This window comes from Acartia tonsa, chromosome 13 (genome assembly GCF_053477335.1).
Source record: "Acartia tonsa isolate MP-2025a chromosome 13, ASM5347733v1, whole genome shotgun sequence".
Classification (NCBI taxonomy): Eukaryota; Metazoa; Arthropoda; class Copepoda; order Calanoida; family Acartiidae; genus Acartia; species Acartia tonsa.
In genome coordinates, this window is record NC_137272.1 from 29,749,328 (window position 1) to 29,769,029 (window position 19,702).

Here is a 19,702-nt window from a genome sequence, read left to right on the forward strand (position 1 = left end):
GTTTTAATTAATAGACTACTTTAGCTTATTGACGGAACGATACTACTTATTCACAATTTTATTTCCATTATCCATCCCTGCACTCATGATAGCTGTGGGCATTGTAAATATGTTTGCTCAACCTTTGCTTCGACTAAAATTAAAATATATCAAAATTATTATAACTTTTTTAGGTAGGGGGACATTTGATTATAAAGGGGGGTTTTTTAATGCAACCATCTCGTAATCAGTGAGCAAATGGCACTTAGAATTCGATTTTCCATCTATAATTTTGCTTGAGTAATACTTGGTAGGTCTATTTTCCCTAAATCGAACAAAAAGTTGGAAAAGTAACGGCTAACGGCTGGCGGCTCAGCTATTTTGCCATTGTTTTGATATATATACTGCAAATTAGTCACGAAACCTCTCTCAACATAATACTCTTTTCTACTCCAAAACGCTATCAAACGGTTCTAGACGGTAGCTGTTGGTACTAGAAGTTTTAAAATTGGTTATTGCTATCATTTAACACGAATTAAACCAAAAATATGTTTTAAAAAGTCGATTTCTACGTAATTGATGATGGATTTACCCTGAAAATAGGCAAAAAACGGCTTAACGGCTGAGCCGCTAGCCGTTACTTTTCCAACTTTTTGTTCGATTTAGGGAAAATAGACCTACCAAGGATTACTCATGCAAAAGTTCAGAACGAAATTCGAATTCTAAGTGTCATTTGCTCACTGATTACGAGATGGTTGCATTAAAAAACCCCCCCTTACACTGGTACCCAAAGTTTTACAAATTCGTTATCTTATTCGTTGGCTAAATAACTTAGTTTAATTGGTTGTTTTGGAACTAGTAGTTTTTAAATGTTCAACAAATAATTGTAATCTATAGAAGGCCTCACTTACGAATTTACGATCCTTGAATTTTAAAAAGGAAATAGGTTTTAGTTAAATACATAAACGGTAGTGTTTGTAGCTTTTGTAAAAGCTAACCAGTGAAAAATGAGTTATTTTTAATAAATTTGATATATTCCTGGGCGATGTAAGAACAGTGGGGGCACGGAATAGCAGATTCAATGTGGACAGTCGTGTGCTTCTCAATGTTTTCATATGATCCTAAAAAAATAAGTATTGTGTTGATTTGGATAAATTGTTTTCCATGCAGTGTGCAAGAAACCATATTAAAACATTTTGCAATTTTGCATTTTGAAATATTATAAAACATTTTTTAGAAAAAGGATAATTAAGCCATTTCTTGTAGGATTTTGTAACAATATCTTTCATTCAATCATTTTCATGAAATATATCATTTGCGAAAAACATATAATTATACAAATTATATTCATATCTTTAAAATCCATTCATAAATAAGGAATTCATTTCTCATACGCCTGAAGAATCTAGGAGATCTATATTCGAAGGGATATGGAAGGGGAGAAAAAATAGCCTAAAACCATACCAAGACTTATTTATAAAAATATCCCACCCCTTAAGAAAATTTCTAAAAACTACTGCAGGACCAGTATGTATATTCCCTGAAGAGTAGAGCCCAATTTGTTCAGCATTTACAGAGAATTTACAAAAAAAAATATTAATCCATTTTTTTTTTTGGGGGGGGGGGGTTGTCCCTCCTGCCAAGAAAATAGCCTAAAACTACCACAGGACCAGTAGGTATATTCCCTGAAGAGTAGAATCCAATCGGTTCAGCGGTTACCGAGATCTTAAGATTCAGACGGACGGACGGACGGATTTGTATTAGATAGTAAATTTTCATACTCATGTAACTATTAACAAAATATTTTCAAGACAAACCTGTAGAAAAGTCGCATTTGTAGCAATGGTAGGGTGTCCCGATCTTGTGCTCCTTGAAGATGTGGGTCAGGTATGTGCTGACGTTGTCCCTCTTGAACTTCATGCAGCACACATAGCAGAACCAACTCTTGGCCTTCTCGTCGTAGCAGTTGTCGTGGGTTTGTAAATGCCTGGTTTCGTATTTGTTAAATTTTTTATAAAGTAAAAAGTCTTTCCGTATTTTGAAACTACAGTATGCGCCACTAGCATATAGGGACTCAGTCTTCAATGGGGTAAGATAAGGGTTAAAATGGCCTAAGCAAATCCAAAATCTTAAATCTTAAGCAGAAGCTTAACACCAAAAAATTATATAATACATAGGATTATCGACAAAAAAGTGTAAATTTTGCTTAAATACTGCCAAAAATTAAAATTAGTGTTTGACTATCAACATATACTGTATTATTGTTTATTGAGCTAATAGTATACTCTAATTTACATGCTGTATTTATTATCAACAAAAGATTTAACACATTTTTTTCTTTCTTGCTAATGTTTAATAAAATTTTCACACTCCTTTTAAAATCTTTGTTCTTCATAGTGAAATGGTTGTCACAGAAAGGACATTTTCTAAATTTCAGCTCACCATTAATATGGTCCATAAAGCAGGTATTGTTTCTGTAGTTTTTGTAAATACATTATTTTATAGTTTGACTGCAAAGTAAGAGCACAACTAAGGACTTTTTGCTCATGAAAAAAGGATTCAAGCAGTTTTGGAAAAATTATGCCTTAATCATTTTACAGAACCATATTCTTAGAATTAAATTATTTTGTTTGACTGTCTTGAATGCTAAATATAAAAAGGATGTATAAGTTTTAGAATAGTTATATTGGGATCTGGGTAGCCCCGAAAGGTTGTGAGCTCTATAGGTAAGGGATAGAAAAATAAACTCCCCACCCCCCTTTTCAATTTACTTCAAAATAAAGGGGGGGGGGGGGATTGTAACTGTGCTTAGCAGACACATAATGAGAAAGCAACAAATAATTTATAGTCAACTTAAATAAGAATAATGTAATTTCCTAGTTTTATATTCACACTTGCCACACTGATACACCTCCGTAGAACTAGAATGCTCACCATCGTCGGTTTCCTTTAAAAAAAATCCGCTAAATGTTTTTGTTGTACCTTATTTTCATTATTTTTCGGCTAAACTCGGTTTGGTGGCATCTCTTATGTACAAGGATGAGAACTGAATCAGTAGCGTGCATAGGGTTTTGACAGAGGGGGAAGGGGGTAAACTGTTACGTGATAAAAAAAGGAGGGCAGGCATTACATAATTCAGTATTAAAGGGGGAGTTGACACCCCTGTACATCCCCATGGCGCACGTGTATAGACCTATGTGAACCCTCAATAAAAAGGAGAACCACATCAGTCCAGCGTTAAGGTACACACAGACATACAAACAACCTTTTACTTTACTTTTTTATAAGGCTACCTGCTTCAAGGGTCCATCATCCCCGAAGACGGCATGATATCTCAGTGTATGAGTCTGTAGATCTGCCACGGTTGTTGAGGTGAAGGGACATTTGCTGCGCATACAGAAGAAGTGCTTGATGTCGGGGTGCAGCAATTCTGTCACATGAACTATTGTGTTCTCACCTTGCAAAATAGATAGATATAGAATTAATAATAATTAAAATTAGGCTGTTTCAAATTTTTCCCCTTTAATTTGGTGTAGCCTATGATAGGAAGTTAATTTTAAATCTTGTATTAAGTATTTTCTTTGATTATAATTCATGTTACAAATATAGTACAATAACATTATAAGGATTTTTTTATGGATTTAATTGCTTATTAAGAAAATTGATTTTGAAAGCTCTTAATCAAAACACCCACAAAGAGTTGACGCAATTTTTCAATAATTTTAAACTGTCTACTGAAAAGTATTTTCTAAAAGGGTATATATTAAATGCGTTGTTAATATCACGAAAATTCAGCATTCAATATATCTTATGTAGTTGACTATAATCAAATTTTTATCAAAGAAAACTTATATATATAGAACTCTAGGACAATAGCAATTGCTTTTCTACAAAATATTAGGTAATAAATATTAAAACTTTTCAAATTAGCATAAATTTTTCTAGAATTAGATCCTTTTTCAAGCTGCATTGATCCATTTTACGGTACACTATGTTCCAGCGAGTGACAAATAATCGTTTTTTACATTTTGGAAAATACACTTTTAAACAATTGTTTAGTAATATACACAAGTTTTTGGAAATAAAGCCGAAAGAATTAGCTCTTTACTATGAAAAATAAGAATTTCATGTGTAATTATACCAGAGGTATGGAATTAAGTTCCTTTTCATCATTGTTAACAACTATTTTTAAGGTAAACTAAACTACATTTCAAATCAGTGTGGACCCTTTATTTTTAAAGCTATTTTTAAGTATTATATATTTTTGGAATCAGTATGTAATAATTTATACGTTTAGCCTTTAAAAGAAGTCAAATCTCCAATTTTTGATGTAATTGTAGATGGTTTTCTTAGCATACCCGATTTCTGTAAAATAGACAATTTTCTTCTAATGAAAATTTTACGTTTGGTTCCAGATCTCGTAAGCGCAAAAGAGCGCAAGCAAATCCTCTTACATGGTGATATTAGATGTATGTATAATATCAGAGAACTTTACCCTGTGTATGCGAAAGTATGCGAAGTTTGTTTTTTTAAGCCCTAAAAATACTGGGTCTATCAAAAAATAACAATTTTTTTAGATATAAAAGTAATTTATTTTCTACTTATTTAAAACACATATTCATTTAAACTAAAAGTAAAGAAAAGTTTTAAATAAAGATTATCCCTAAATGTCTAGGCTCTTATCTGAACCATTTTACCTTTTTTATTGGGGGGGGGGGGGGGGGGAATGCCCCACTTATATCCACATCTGAACCTATTAAAGCTAGAAGTTTAAAAATTTTTATGTCGTTTCCTTATTCAAATATATATTCTTATTTAATTCGTTAGCATTATTTACTCCCTTCACCCTTTCATTAAACAACCTTATTCCAAAGGTGCTTTCATACTTATTAAAAAAAGACAAGTAGAATTTGTATTGTTTAAGATAGAAAATGCTTCCTTTCAAGTAAATTGAAAATAAAATAAAAGTATTACATATCAGAGATTTATAGGGATTAGACAATGACCAAGAAATTAATGTACATTCCCAATGCTAATACACAAAATTGCCTCTTCTATAAATTACAATTAGTGATTGAAACGTTTGGACACTCAATTAATAAACTAACCAATCAAAATTCAATAAAAGTCCAGCAAATTGTTATGCCTACAAATAAGAAAACGCTATTTGGTGAATTTGGGGACTATTATAATAAACAGCACATTGTCCTCTTCCTCCCTACATATACACACAGAAAATAAATAAGAAATAGGCTCATCTGTATGTCAACTTTGGATTAGAAATCGTAAAATATAAATTTCGGCGACAGCGGTCGGCGGGAAAACAGCGGGAGATTTTCATATGATTTCCGTAGGTCATACATACTTGTTAGAAAAGCTTATGTTTAAAATTTGAAGTCTATAGGTCAAAAATTGCGGTCTCAAGAGCTGTTTAAATATTTCTGAGGGATCAGGACCTGCAGGATCATACCTGGACCCTGAAATTGACTTAAACACTTAAATTTGATATTGGTATGTACTGGTATAGGATATTTTAGTATTTGGTAACTTAAAATGCTTAGTTTAAGGCAAACAAAATATTTTTGCTCTTTACCTGTATGACCCTGCCAGGTTTGCTGGCATCCTGTGCCAGCCAGGATGGAGATATTTAAAATTTCGCCATTATATTGAAAGATATATTGATACTTATTGCTATTTAAATAAAATTTCTTAAAAATTCTAAAATATACACTCTCTATGATTTTTTGTCATTTCTTGGCTTTTCTGGAACACGGTGCGGTATGCGCTTGTAAAAATTGCACACTTACCCACACTGTCCGTATGTTCGTGCTTCATATGTTTCTTGAGTTGGGGCAGGCTGAACTTCATCACGTCACAGAATTGACATTTCATCTCCCCATAGTTATGTCGCTCCTTTGGATGCGGGAGTTATTGGTTAAAATCTTACAGTTTAAACATGATGAAGCATTTTGGTCTGAGTTTGTTACTAAATTTTCATAGAGCGATAGAAATGTGTTCTGTAGAAGAAAAAAATATATCTTATTGTTATTCTGTACCCAAAGTTTAAACCCACGTTATATTATTCTTTGACTTAAAAACATTGGGAACTTTTATTGAACTTTGATCGGTTGGTTCTCAACTAATAGTACTCAAACTTTTCAGTCCAAAATGTTTATCTACAGAAAGGGTAATTTTTATTATCAGCATAGGTGATAAATTAATTTATCGTCTATTGTCTTGAACCTTCAAATCTCTATAAAATGTAGTATTTAATGCAAAATTTAGAAGGATAAACCCTAATTAAAGAGTAGCAGAGCTACTAAAAATGATATAAATAACCAATAACCCTTGCCTTAGGTTGCAAATGATCAATATTTTCTCCATGAATCTCTCTCATGTGAATTTTATGATCCGCAAGATTAAAGGACTCGAACGGACACACTTTCTTGTAGCACACGTAGGTGTTGATCTAAATAAATAATAGCATCATGGCCTTTTAGTGAATCCGGGAACCCTCTATATGTCATGGAGTGAATTTTAGCTCTTAGAGGGAGGGATGTCAATCCACCGAGTAAAATTATGAATGTCACTTGAAAACACAACACCCCAAAAATCTTTATTTTATAAAATCTAAAACAAAAATAAATGGTTTTGGGTAATAAATCAAAGTAGGTTAAAACAGCCAAGCAGACAATCCTATTATATAAAGTAGTAGGTAAGCTTTTTTTGTCTGTCCCGAAGGATCTCGCTAACCGCTGAACCGATATTGTTCTCCTTTACAATGAAGCTTCTTACAGATCCTGGGAAGGTTTTAAACTATTTTTGGAGAGGGCGTCTTCAAATATTTTTTTAAAACTCTTTTGAAACTCAAATTTTAAATGGGATGAGGTCGACTTTTCCCCCTCCTAAAAGTGCCCCTAGAGGCTTCTAGGGGGCGTAGCCGCTAGTTTGAGTTATAAAGTAAAAGGTCAGTGTTTAAAAGAATCTATAGGGAAAAATATGTCTTTCCTTAATAGTATGTTAAATCTGCAAACAAAATATCAATGTTTAAAAAACTCGTTGACAAATATTTTGAAACTTTAACATAGTGAATCAACAACCTCCTTCTATGGCCCTATTGGGACTTCTTTGAGTTATCCAACCATAAACCTGTAGTCGATAAAATCACGTTTCTTTAAGAACATATCCAACATATGGACATGTGAATAGAGTAGGTAAGGGGGGGGGGGGGAGTTCTGACACATTTGCGTAAACGGTGATTATTGGCTTTACCTTTGGACTGAGAGGATAGATTATTAGGGATAAAATCATTCTTATATAATGAATTTCCCCCAGATTTAAGAATTTTTGGATAGGCCTCCAGGTTCCGGAGCTCCAGGCCTCCAGGTGGTCTCTGGACAGGTAAAAGAAAAAAAAATTCTTATTTGAACAGTTAGAGGTAAGTTTATAAAACAACATAAGCTTCTTTTTATATATTATTTATATATTTGAAGAAAAAATTACAATCGGTCTCCAGGTTCAGGTGCTGCAGGCCTCCAGGTGGCCTCTGGACAGGTATAAAATCCAAATTTCTTATTTGAACAGTAAGAGGTAAGTTTATAAAACAACATAAGCTTCTTTATATATATTATTCATATATTTGAAGAAAAAATTACATTCGGCCTCCAGGTTCAGGTGCTGCAGGCCTCCAGGTGGCCTCTGGACAGGTATAAAATCCAAATTTCTTATTTGAACCGTTAGAGGTAAGTTTATAAAACACATAAGCTTCTTTTACTATATTATTTACATATTTGAAGAAAAAATTACATTCGGCCTCCAGGTTCAGGTGCTGCAGGCCTCCAGGTGGCCTCTGGACAGGTATAAAATCCAAATTTCTTATTTGAACAGTTAGAGGTAAGTTTATAAAACAACATAAGCTTCTTTATATATATTATTCATATATTTGAAGAAAAAATTACATTCGGCCTCCAGGTTCAGGTGCTGCAGGCCTCCAGGTGGCCTCTGGACAGGTATAAAATCCAAATTTCTTTTTTGAACAGTTAGAGGTAAGTTTATAAAACAACATAAGCTTCTTTTACTATATTATTTACATATTTGAAGAAAACATTACAATCGGCCTCCAGGTTCAGGTGCTGCAGGCCTCCAGGTGGCCTCTTGACAGGTAAAGAATAAAATTTTCTTATTTGAACAGTTAGAGGTAAGTTTATAAAAAAACATAAGCTTCTTTTATATCTTATTAATATATTTGAGGAAAAATTTACAATCCGCCTCCAGGTTCAGGTGCTGCAGGCCTCCAGTTGGCCTCTGGACAGGTAAAAAATCCAAATTTCTTATGTAAACAGTTAGAGGTAAGTTTATAAAACAACATAAGCTTCTTTTAATATGTTATTTATATATTAGAAGAAAAAATTACAATCGGCCTCCAGGTTCAGGTGCTGCAGGCCTCCAAGTGGTCTCTGGACAGCTAAAAAAATAAAAAAAAATCTTATTTGAACAGTTAAAGGTCAAGTTTACATAAAAAACAAAATGAACTTATTTTTAGATGCTTTAAAGATATTTGAAGAATAATTTACAATTAGCCTCCAGGTTTAGGTGATGCAGGCCTCCAGGTGTACTCTGGACAGGTAAAATATCAATATTTCTTATTTCAACAGATGGCGGTAAACTTATAAAAAAAATTAGCTTATATGTTATTTATATATTTGAAGACAATATTACAAATGGCCTCCAAAATAATATTATAATAAGTATAATTTTAAATTACAATTGGCCTCCAGGCTCAGGAGCTTCGGGCTTTGAACAGGTAAAAATAAAAAAAGATAATATCATTAACTCCTACAATTTAAACCTTTGAAGTCTCAATGTGTAGGACCTAATAATATTATATGTTGGCGTTATCTTCTTAAAATTTTTTTTTCAATTTTGAAAATTTTGCTATCCCCCGACTAAACTATAAAACCTGGCAGCGGCACTTTTTTACAATTAGGTTTGGTTAGATTATAGGCTAGGGGGCTGAGTACCCATGGCTAGGCAGGTCAGAAGGCCGAGAGCCGCGGCCAGGTTCTATTGTACTCAAAATTTTAAATTGAAGAAAAATAAATCCTAAGAGGATAATACCTAAATGTTTAATTTCAGATAATCTAGGATGGGGTGCAAATTTTTTTTTACATAATTTTCATATAAACATTTACTGGCAGTTTAGACTACTTAACAAGATCTGAAACAATGGACACATTGTTAATAGATTCACCTTCTAGGCAAGTAGTTTTTAATATATAAGAAGAAGCTTATGTTGTTTTATAAACTTACCTCTAACTGTTCAAATAAGCAATTTTGATTTTTTACCTGTCCAGAGGCCACCTGGAGGCCTGCAGCACCTGAACCTGGAGGCCGAATGTAATTTTTTCTTCAAATATATAAATAATATATAAAAAGAAGATTATGTTGTTTTATAAACTTACCTCTAACTGTTCAAATAAGAAATTTGGATTTTATACCTGTCCAGAGGCCACCTGTAGGCCTGCAACACCTGAACCTGGAGGCCGATTGTAATTTTTTCTTCTAATATATAAATGATATATTAAAATACGCTTATGTTGTTTTATAAACTTACCTCTAACTGTTTAAATAAGAAATTTTGATTTTTTACCTGTCCAGAGGCCACCTGGAGGCCTGCAGCACCTGAACCTGGAGGCCGATTGTATTTTTTCTTCAAATATGTAAATAATATAGTAAAAGAAGCTTATGTTGTTTTATAAACTTACCTCTAACTGTTCAAATAAGAAATTTGGATTTTATACCTGACCAGAGGCCACCTGGAGGCCTGCAGCACCTGAACCTGGAGACCGAATGTAATTTTTTCTTCAAATATATGAATAATATATATAAAGAAGCTTATGTTGTTTTATAAACTTACCTCTTACTGTTCAAATAAGAAATTTGGATTTTTTACCTGACCAGAGGCCACCTGGAGGCCTGCAGCACCTGAACCTGGAGGCCGAATGTAATTTTTTCTTCAAATATATATATAATATATAAAAAGAAGCGTATGTTGTTTAATAAACTTACCTCTAACTGTTCAAACAAGAAATTTGGATTTTATACTGTCCAGAGGCCACCTGGAGGCCTGCAGCACCTGAACCTGGAAGCCGAATGTAATTTTTTCTTCAAATATATGAATAATATATATAAAGAAGCTTATGTTGTTTTATAAACTTACCTCTAACTGTTCAAATAAGAAATTTGGATTTTTTACCTGACCAGAGGCCACCTGGAGGCCTGCAGCACCTGAACCTGGAGGCCGAATGTAATTTTTTCTTAAAATATATGAATAATATATATAAAGAAGCTTATGTTGCTTTATAAACTTACCTCAAACTGTTCAAATAAGAAATTTGGATTTTATACCTGTCCAGAGGCCACCTGGAGGCCTGCAGCACCTGAACCTGGAGGCCGATTGTAATTTTTTCTTCAAATATATAAATAATATATAAAAAGAAGCTTATGTTGTTTTATAAACTTACCTCGAACTGTTCAAATAAGAAATTTGGATTTTATACCTGTCCAGAGGCCACCTGGTGGCCTGCAGCACCTGAACCTGGAGGCCGAATGTAATTTTGTCTTCAAATATATATATATAATATATAAAAAGAAGCTTATGTTGTTTTATAAACTTACCTCTAACTGTTCAAATAAGAATTTTTTTTATTTTTTTACCTGTCCAGAGAGGACCTGGAGGCCTGGAGCTCCGGAACCTGGAGGCCTATCCAAAAAATCTTAAATCTTGGGGAAATTCATCATATAAGAATGATTTTATCCCTAATAACCTATCCTCTCAGTCCAAAGATAAAGCCAATAATCACCGTTTACGCAAATGTGTCAGAACTTCCCCCCCCCCCTTATTGTTAAAATATGAACAAAAACTTACCATTGAGTCCAGCTGTGTAACAAAGGGTATCTGATCAGTTTCATGGTTCTCAAGAATATGCCTTCTCACACTCTGCAACGAGGCATGGCTGTAGTTGCAGCTGTTGCACTTGAAGTTGTTGGATTTGTGCTGCTTAGCCTTGTGTTGCGCCATCAGCTTCGCGGACTTCAATGATTTATCACACATGTCACAAGAATACATGTCCACGTCGCCGCTGTGCTTGTTGCGCTTATGCAGGCGCAGGTTTGATACTCGTTTGTAGCAGATTTCACATTCCACTTTTTCAGTTTTTTCGCTGTATTTGTTTCTTGTCCTTTTGGTTGAAATCCCATATTCTGTGTGTGAAAGGGAAAGTAACCCTTTAATAGACCTTAGCTATAGATTCAAGGTCACTGACCTTTTGATTGCACGACCTTTTTATTCTAAAAATTTAAACTATTACAAGGTAAATAAATTCACCTGCTTTTGGATAAAGACAAACCTCCTATTATCGTCCCACTTCTGACATAGCAGCAGTAATGACACATATTCAACGTTCTTAATTGTGACTACGTTTTGGCAGTCGCATGTTTATATGCTAAGTGGGATTGACTTCAGGGATCTAAAGGGATAAGATAATGGCCGAAAAATTGATGCACATCCATAATGATTTTACACAAAATTACCATACCCTCTCTGTAAATTGGGTTGAAACGTTTGAACACCAAACTTAATGAGCCAACCAATTAAGATTCAATGAAGTGATCAAAGTTTTTAAGCCAACGAAAAAAAACCATTATCATAAAATTTTGGAGACTAGTGAAATTAGAAGCCCAATAACCCCCTTCCACCCTGGATAGACTTGGAGAGAATATGGGATCTTTTAACCTTTTCTTCTTGACTTTAGTCCTGGCAGGAGCAATATAGTTGAAATCTTCATCTTCGTCCATTAGTTTCTCCTCCAATGTTTCTAGGTAGTCATCATCATAATATTCTTCCATTTCAACCTGTGTATTTATAGGGTTTAAATGTTTAGTAAAACCTTGGTTTTTTTGTGCTTTCCGACAAAGTTTCTGTCTTTAAATAAATTAAAGAAGGGGGGGGGGGTGAGTTACAGACTTTCTATTCTTGAATATCCCCTGCCGGGGGTCCTAACCCTGAAAGGATACCCAGTACCCAATATAACCTAATCTAATCTCACCTAGGGTAATTAACAAACAAGACACTTCAGGGATAAAGCCCATTGTTTTGAAATGCTAACTGCCCCTTCAAACGTACAAATCCCATAAAATAACAAACAATAAATAAAAAGAATTCTGTCATAAAAATTTCAACACCTTAAATATATGAAATAAAAAAGAACCAAAGCTTTTGAGATAATCATGGTAATTAAATGATTAAAACATATTTTCTTTTTGATTAATAAAAAGGTACCTTTTTTGCCCATATATTATACAAAAACAATATTTTTAAACTAAAATCTTTTCTATTCCAATTTTACATTCATTTAAACGTGACCTTTGGACGCATCATAGGTTCATAATCATAATCATCATCATCATAGTCGTCATAATATTCTTGCTTAGCTTTTCTAGTCCGCGTATACTCCTGTTTCACCACCTAAACATATTATGTAGAATAAACCAAATGATATTCTAATTTTAAAAAGAACAGTACAGTACTATTATATAGCTAGAATATATAAAAAATAACATTTTCTGAAGAGAAATGAAAAAATATTTCCAGTGCTCTTTATATCATTTATTTTATTTACCCCTCCTACCATTTCTTTTCTAGTTTTTAACCCAAGGATGGGGGAAAAAATTATAAAAAAAAGAAGAAAAAAATAATGTTTTCAGAACTCTTGTGTTTTTTATTTTCTCCTTTCCCCCCCCCCCCCCCCCCCCTCCTTTATCAGGGATCCCGTACAGAATATACACTAAGAGATATAAGTTTTCCGGAATTTTAATGTAGGGAGTAGATTTGAAATCTGCATCAAATTTTAAGGATTTTTTATAAAATTCGTTTTTTTGTAAAATTCTTTATCTAAAAGCGAAAATACATTTTAAGTTAATTAATTTTGACCAATAGGATAGGTGGATTTTAAACTACCTGCGCTCTAATTGGTTGAATGATGTACGACATCCAATCAGAGCGCAGATTTTTTAAATCCACCAATCACAGATGCCAAAATTAATTAACTTAATTTGTATTTCCGCTTTTAGATAAAGAATTATACAAAAAACGAATTTTATAAAAAATCCTTAAAATTTGATGCAGATTTCAAATCTACTCCCTACATTACAATTCCGGAAAACTTATATCTCTTAATATTCACCCCTGAATAGGTTAAAAAGATACTATAAGTGTCCTCCGCTCTTTTTTTGTAGTATACCAAAAATATAGGGTTGTTATTTTTGCGCTACTTGTAGATAACCGTGTACTTGTTTGGTTTATCAAAATTAAAAAAAAAACTCACCACTTCGTTTAAATATTCCTTTCTTATGGTTTTCACTTTACTTTCCAACGAACCAAGCTTTGTCTTAATATTCTTTAAATCGTCCGTCACCAAATCTAAATGCGTTTTATAATTCATCTCCGGATTTTTTTCATCACCACTGTTGATTATCATGGCTAAGATCTCGGAAACGTCATCAATTTTGGTTTCTGATTGTTTCAAAAGTTCTCGGAGATGGTCAATGTTTTCTGTGCAAAAAGCTGCTGGTTTTCTCTTTACATCTTCTGTTGAAGAGACATAGATTATCATACTGCGTAAGATTTGATTCTAATTCGATTCCAGCCTTTAACAGGATGTCTGCCTGTCTACACCGAACGAACAACTTTATAGTTCTTCTTTAGAATGTAGCTTCTCAAAGTTCATGGGAAGGTTTAAAACTATTCCAAGGGAGGATACCATCTTCCTCCCAAGTGAAATCGACCTTAGAAAAATTTAACCCCCTCGCAATTTTTATTTTCTACACCACCTAAAACAATATACCATATTAGTAGAGACGGCCTTTCCCTATTTAAACTCCATAAAGGCTTTAAATGCCCTGTTCATGCCATTTATTTTGATTATCTATGTTCCTGGAGAAACGTCTGGAGGATTTTGCTGCGGCTGTTGCTGCTGCTCATCTTGCTGCTCTGATACAGGATTAGGATCATTAGGATTATGAACATACTGATCATCACAATGATCAGTATCATTGTGCTCCTTTTTTATTTCCGCCATTTTCACTTCTGAAATACGTCGTACATAACAATGTATAGAGTAATTGCATAAATAATTGGGGAAGGAGGGAACATTGAGTTGTAAATTACATTAGCACCCAAAGTTTTTAACCATACTAACCTAATTCGTTGGCTTTATAACTTATGGTACTCTAATAAGTAGGTGGTCTAATTAAATTGTGATTTGTTAGTCAACAATGTAAATTCATTTTATTTATAAAAGGCATGCTAAGAAAAATTAATAAAAAGTAATTTTAAAGGAGGTATGATACCTTTACAAGTATCTTAAATAATAATACACTAACATTACTGTTAGTTTCATAGAGAGTTAAACTGAGATTCGCTACTTAGTACAGATCTATTATAATACACATAATATTAAATATTATCATGATAATCATTTACTGTATATCACATCTGAGTTCAAATTTAAATGCAGCTTTTTCGAAGCAAGATAACCTAAAAAGAAACATTATATGTATTACCATAAATAACTTTACCTATTATAAATATTATCAAAAAAGCTCTAGTATTTCTTTTCCCAATTTATAAAGTAAAAATACGGAATAATATAGAAAATATACACCCTTGAAATATTATGTTATTTTTTCATGCACTAATCTAGACATAAATTGTCTTTGATATTAGTTATATTTGTAGAGCTTTTCTTACCATTCAATCAATTATCTTGATTAGGTTCAAAAACTTCGTGGACAATTTTCATATGTCTGCTAAGATCTCCTTTATATGCACCAACAAATTTACATTCTTTGCAGGGCCATCTAAAAAAATAAAAACTACAATATCATCAATTTAAAAAAACCGAATATCCTTATATGAGAGTAAAAGGATATCTTTCTGTCTATGCCTGTGATTGTCTGTGGCTTGAATTCTCGCTAACTTCAAAACCGATATGGTTCTCTTTTAAAGTGATTTTTTATGTAGGTTCTTACGAGGTTTATAACTATTTTGATCGAGGTTACTTCCACTGCACCCTCTTAAGAAATCGCCCCAGAAAAAATTCTTTCCCCAAGAAAAGTTTTTTTTTTATTTTCCTATATTTTAAACTAAAATGTAAAGTATCCATATCAGAAAGGTGGAAAGAAACTTACCTAATGCCCAAATGAACCTTCTCCACATGTCGTTGCAAACAATGTTTTGTCATAGTTTTATAAGCGCAACCAGGCTCTTCACATTGCATGACTCCAGAATCATCACTGGGATGTTTGTTCTTCATGTGCTTGCTAAGGTTTCTTAATCTTGTAAATTTTGTGTTGCATAGCTCACAGTAGAACTCTCCCATAGACTAAAATTAAAATAGATTATTTGGGGAAAAGTCACTAACCTTGTTATGGAAATAGAAGTCTTTTTAGTCCATAGGTATACTTTAAGATCAAAACATTTAGGCATGATTTTAAACGGACATAGTACCTAAAGATTTAATTAAAGGAAGCATCGCTACTGCTAACAACTTACAACATTTTATCATATACATTTTGATTGAATGGCGTACAATACAGTGAATAAACAGAGCAGCTAAGCATGAATATAAGGATATAAAAGTTAATATATAATAACTTCGCTACTAGCAAAAAAAGCAACTTACATTTTTAGTTGGATTAGCACGTCTTCTTACATCAATCTTATGAAGAAAAAGTTCTTTATGCGTGGAGAAAAAGTCACCACAATGGTCACAAAAACTCTTATCCTGAGACATATCAACTTCCTCGTGATCTTTAACATGTTCCAGGTATTCATTCTTGATCTTAAATTTAATATCACAGTTTCTGCAGTCAAAAGACTGATGGGTATTGTAGATATGCTTGCCCAGCCTCGCCTGGGACTGAGCAATGTAGGAGCAGTGCGGACAGGGTACAGCGGATTCATTGTGGATGGTGGTGTGTCGTTGACATAGCTCAATAGATCCTGAATTACATAGTTGATAAATTTTAGCTAGAATAAAAATTTATAAGGGAGTTATGAATTTTTTTTACAATAATATACCTAATATTTGTGTACCCCTAAATAAGATACACAAAAGTATCAATTATCATCTGTATGCTAAAATAATAGGTTGAAAAGTTAGGACACTGTTACTTAGTACAAACTTATCATGATAAAACCTTAAAACGCTAAGAGTTTAATCTAACAAATGTCATAACGAATTTATAAGCTTTATTGGGCGGGTCAGTATATTTCCAGACCAGTTTCACTAATTTCCTAAACTTCCATTTTGAATGCAAGTATAATTTTGACTTGTAGGGGCGTAAGCTCAAATTGTTTTTGCTTCCACTATGTTGTATCTAATTACAATAATAAAAAATCACAATCAAATAAAGTGAGTTAAATCTTGTATTTAATATATCAATATATAAAAGGAACTAACCTGCCGAAAATTCACATTTTGGACAATGATAAGGTGTTCCAATATTGTGCTCTTTGTACAGATGAGATATAAATACACCAGCATTGTGCCGCCGGAATTTGGTGCAACACACAAAACAGAACCAGATCTTAGTTTTTTCATCATAGCACTTGCCGTGTTTCTTCAAATGGCTGTTAAAATCTTTGTTCTGAGCAGAAAAGTGGTTATCACAGAAAGGACATTTTCTAAATTTAAGATCCCCATTGATGTGATCCAGATAGCATTCACTGTTACGTGTCACATACGGGCATTTGTTACAGCTGAATTCTTCTGAAGAATTGTCTACGACCTCCTCTTTACAGTCCCCAGGCACCTCTTGGTGGATCTGGGCGTGCTTTTCCATGTAATCTTCGTTCGTTGACGTCATAGGGCATCTCGATTTCATACATATATAGTGTTTGATATCAGGATTTAGAACTTCTGTAACATATATAATTGTATTTTCTCCAGAGAAAATGGTGCGTTGGGCCATTTTAACGCCGCCTAACTGTGTTGGATGTTCTTGTTTCATATGCTTCTTTAATTCTAGCAGGCTTAGCTTCATAAAATCACAAAATTTACACTTCATTTCGCCATAAGTATGCTTTTCTTTGGGGGAGTGACTGTCTATATTTTCCTGGTCATAACAGCGTAGATGTTGTAATGGTGATTGTAACAAGAATTAATTCTTAATTTTTAAACGAGTAGGTTTTCTATAGTTAGGGTCTGTACACCCGTCGGTTAGACCTTTTCGTTAATTGAAGTATTTTAGAATAGTCCTATTAATTTCTAACTCTGGATGAAGATTCCTGTAACAATAAGATAAGGTGCAGAAATCGTAGAAACTCAAGAGTCTGTGTGTCCATTTAAAACATGCTAATTCTAACTTTTTTAAAAAACAATTTCTTGCATGTTATAATTATCCTATTCATCTGATTTTTAGAACAATGATTCCTAGGACAACAATATACAATACTTTAATCAAAGCATCTCTATAATCAAGGCACAAAAAGTAAGTATGTCCTTAAACAGACTCTTATATTAACATAATTTTACAACACGTTTATATAAAATTAAATGTATGATTATCCATTCAGCAGTAAGAAATATATTAAGCTACATACACACATCTTATTACTTTTATATTTACTTTTATTTAACAACTTCTACGCCATACCTCATGCTGTTCTTTGACATGTGCCTTATAGTCCAGGATATCACTGCATTCATATGTACACGATTTATTATAACACAGAAAGTAGTCAACCTGAAATAAGAACGATTAGAACCAAAAATAGCGCAGGAATAATGATGAATGAAAACGCCTTAATGGAAAAAGGCCATCAATTAAATTCTTTTCCAATTATAAATGAATAATCATATCATCAGTAAATCAATCGCCTAGCCACAAAAAAAAAATAAAATCGTTTTTCGTATTCATTCTAAACCAATTAATATCCAATAGATTAGAACCGGCTCTCATCCATTTAAAAAAAAACTGTCTAGCATCGTATTATTTCTAATTTTCTACGAATATAAAAATATACAATGAGAGATGCCGAAGGCACAGGCTAAATAAACTGGTTTTAATCTTATAATTGTACATTTTATATCCACGGAAAGCTGTTTATGATACGATATGAGAAATAACTATTAATACACGCTTAGTTTCCGCGCGGTATTTAAAAACTCCTGTGCACGCACCTACCCGAATTAAATGTAAAATCCTACCTGTGTGCCCATTTGAGTAGCATACGGTATGTAATCCTCTTCGTGACTTTCCAAAATATGCTTTTTTACTTTCTGCAGAGTACTGAGGTTAAAATTGCACAAATAACACTTAAACTTGCCAGTCTTATGGAACAATCGTTTATGCTCAGCAGCATTTGTCACTTTTTTATCACACATGTCACAAAAATCCTGTTTTTTACTGTATTTTTTAGGCGTGTTTCTTTTAGACTTTTTTGAGGTTGTGGTATACTCTTCGTCTTCTTGATAATCAAGAAATGAATCTTCGTCCAGATATTCTTCCATTTCTACTTTGGGTTCCTAGCAACACAAGGATGACAACATTCATTAGCACAAAAAAACATGTATGGACAAACTGACATAGTAGGATAAAGAGCAGATGTTAAGTTGACATAAAAAAAAGAATGTATGTAATAAATCGATTTTGAAAAATCACGAAATCTTTCTAAAGAATTCTTTTAATTATTTTTTTAAAATAGCAACCAAAAAAATCATATTTTCCCCCAAAAAGTTACGGACGAACGTTCGGACAGCTTAAGTAAATTATAGAATGGCTTGTATTAAAACATGTGAATATCTTTTCAAATAAGTAGGTAATATGTTCTTACTTGGTATAATTCTTCAAAATATTCTGTTTTGTTAATTCTAGTTTTTGTCAGTTCTTCCTCATTTTCTTCTTTCAGTGAAACCTTAACAAAATATGAACTCAAATTTCTACCTAGTCAAATAGAGATAACTAAAATAGGTACCTGTACCTATATATAGGATTAGTCATGAATATTAGTCAATTAATTTTAGTGTAAAAACTGTGTAAAACGTAGAATCAAAAACTATTCTTTTTGAATGCCAGAGACAGATTTTTTGCTGTAATTAAGATATTAGCGGCTACGCCCTTAGGGAAGAGGGTAGTTTTCTCTTGGTATGGTAGAGGTAGGTATACCCCACATTAAAAAATATCTTCATTGTAAAGTGGTTAGCGAGATCTTAAGCTACAGACAAATAATAAATTTAATATGTTTATAGAACTGGTTTGAAAGATAGACAAGACCAATTTTCTACAGATATAGAAGAAACTGGACTAACCTGTTCATTATTGAATTCTTGTTTCAGGGTTAAAATTTTAGATTCAACAGAAATTATTTTCATTTTAATACTTTGTAAATCTTCACTAAGCAGGTCTAACAAACATTTATAATTCATATCTGATGACTTCTCACTATTTTCACAATTAATAATATTAATCAAGATTTCAGAAAAATCGTCAAATCTTGTCTCAGACTGTTTTAAAAGATCTCTTAAATGTTCAATATTTTCTGAGCAATATCCCTTTGGTTTCTTTTTACCATCTTCTACAATTTCTAAAGGAGTTTGTTCCATTTTTATTTCATCCATTTTTATATCCTGAAATGCAGATTAAATATAATACAGCTGAT

At 32.9% G+C, this 19,702-nt stretch overlaps 2 protein-coding genes across 2 annotated transcripts in view; both read right to left on the minus strand.

Moving 5' to 3' along the window:
* The window catches only part of LOC145304608 (uncharacterized), a 28,800-nt gene extending 15,171 nt beyond the window's left edge, over nucleotides 1-13,629 (minus strand). The window contains exons 1-12 of the mRNA XM_080146527.1: nucleotides 13,365-13,629; nucleotides 12,404-12,505; nucleotides 11,774-11,892; nucleotides 10,907-11,219; nucleotides 6,332-6,448; nucleotides 5,787-5,892; nucleotides 3,273-3,436; nucleotides 2,856-2,926; nucleotides 2,351-2,453; nucleotides 1,797-1,965; nucleotides 1,018-1,100; nucleotides 78-133 (exon numbers count right to left, since the gene is read on the minus strand). Coding sequence (XP_080002653.1) covers nucleotides 78-133; nucleotides 1,018-1,100; nucleotides 1,797-1,965; nucleotides 2,351-2,453; nucleotides 2,856-2,926; nucleotides 3,273-3,436; nucleotides 5,787-5,892; nucleotides 6,332-6,448; nucleotides 10,907-11,219; nucleotides 11,774-11,892; nucleotides 12,404-12,505; nucleotides 13,365-13,517 — 1,556 coding nt within the window. The 5' untranslated portion in view covers nucleotides 13,518-13,629. The remainder of the gene's footprint in view (nucleotides 1-77; nucleotides 134-1,017; nucleotides 1,101-1,796; nucleotides 1,966-2,350; nucleotides 2,454-2,855; nucleotides 2,927-3,272; nucleotides 3,437-5,786; nucleotides 5,893-6,331; nucleotides 6,449-10,906; nucleotides 11,220-11,773; nucleotides 11,893-12,403; nucleotides 12,506-13,364) is intronic.
* An 819-nt stretch (nucleotides 13,630-14,448) lies between these two features.
* LOC145304556 (uncharacterized) lies at nucleotides 14,449-19,666 on the minus strand. Its single transcript, XM_080146466.1, has 9 exons — nucleotides 19,353-19,666; nucleotides 18,878-18,958; nucleotides 18,252-18,569; nucleotides 17,698-17,787; nucleotides 16,503-17,157; nucleotides 15,723-16,042; nucleotides 15,229-15,422; nucleotides 14,789-14,898; nucleotides 14,449-14,575 (listed from the first exon to the last, which is right to left on the minus strand). Exons 1-8 carry the CDS (start codon nucleotides 19,659-19,661, stop codon nucleotides 14,796-14,798), a joined length of 2,070 nt encoding a protein of 689 aa, XP_080002592.1. The 5' UTR covers nucleotides 19,662-19,666; the 3' UTR covers nucleotides 14,449-14,575; nucleotides 14,789-14,795.
* Nucleotides 19,667-19,702: the final 36 nt, after the last annotated feature.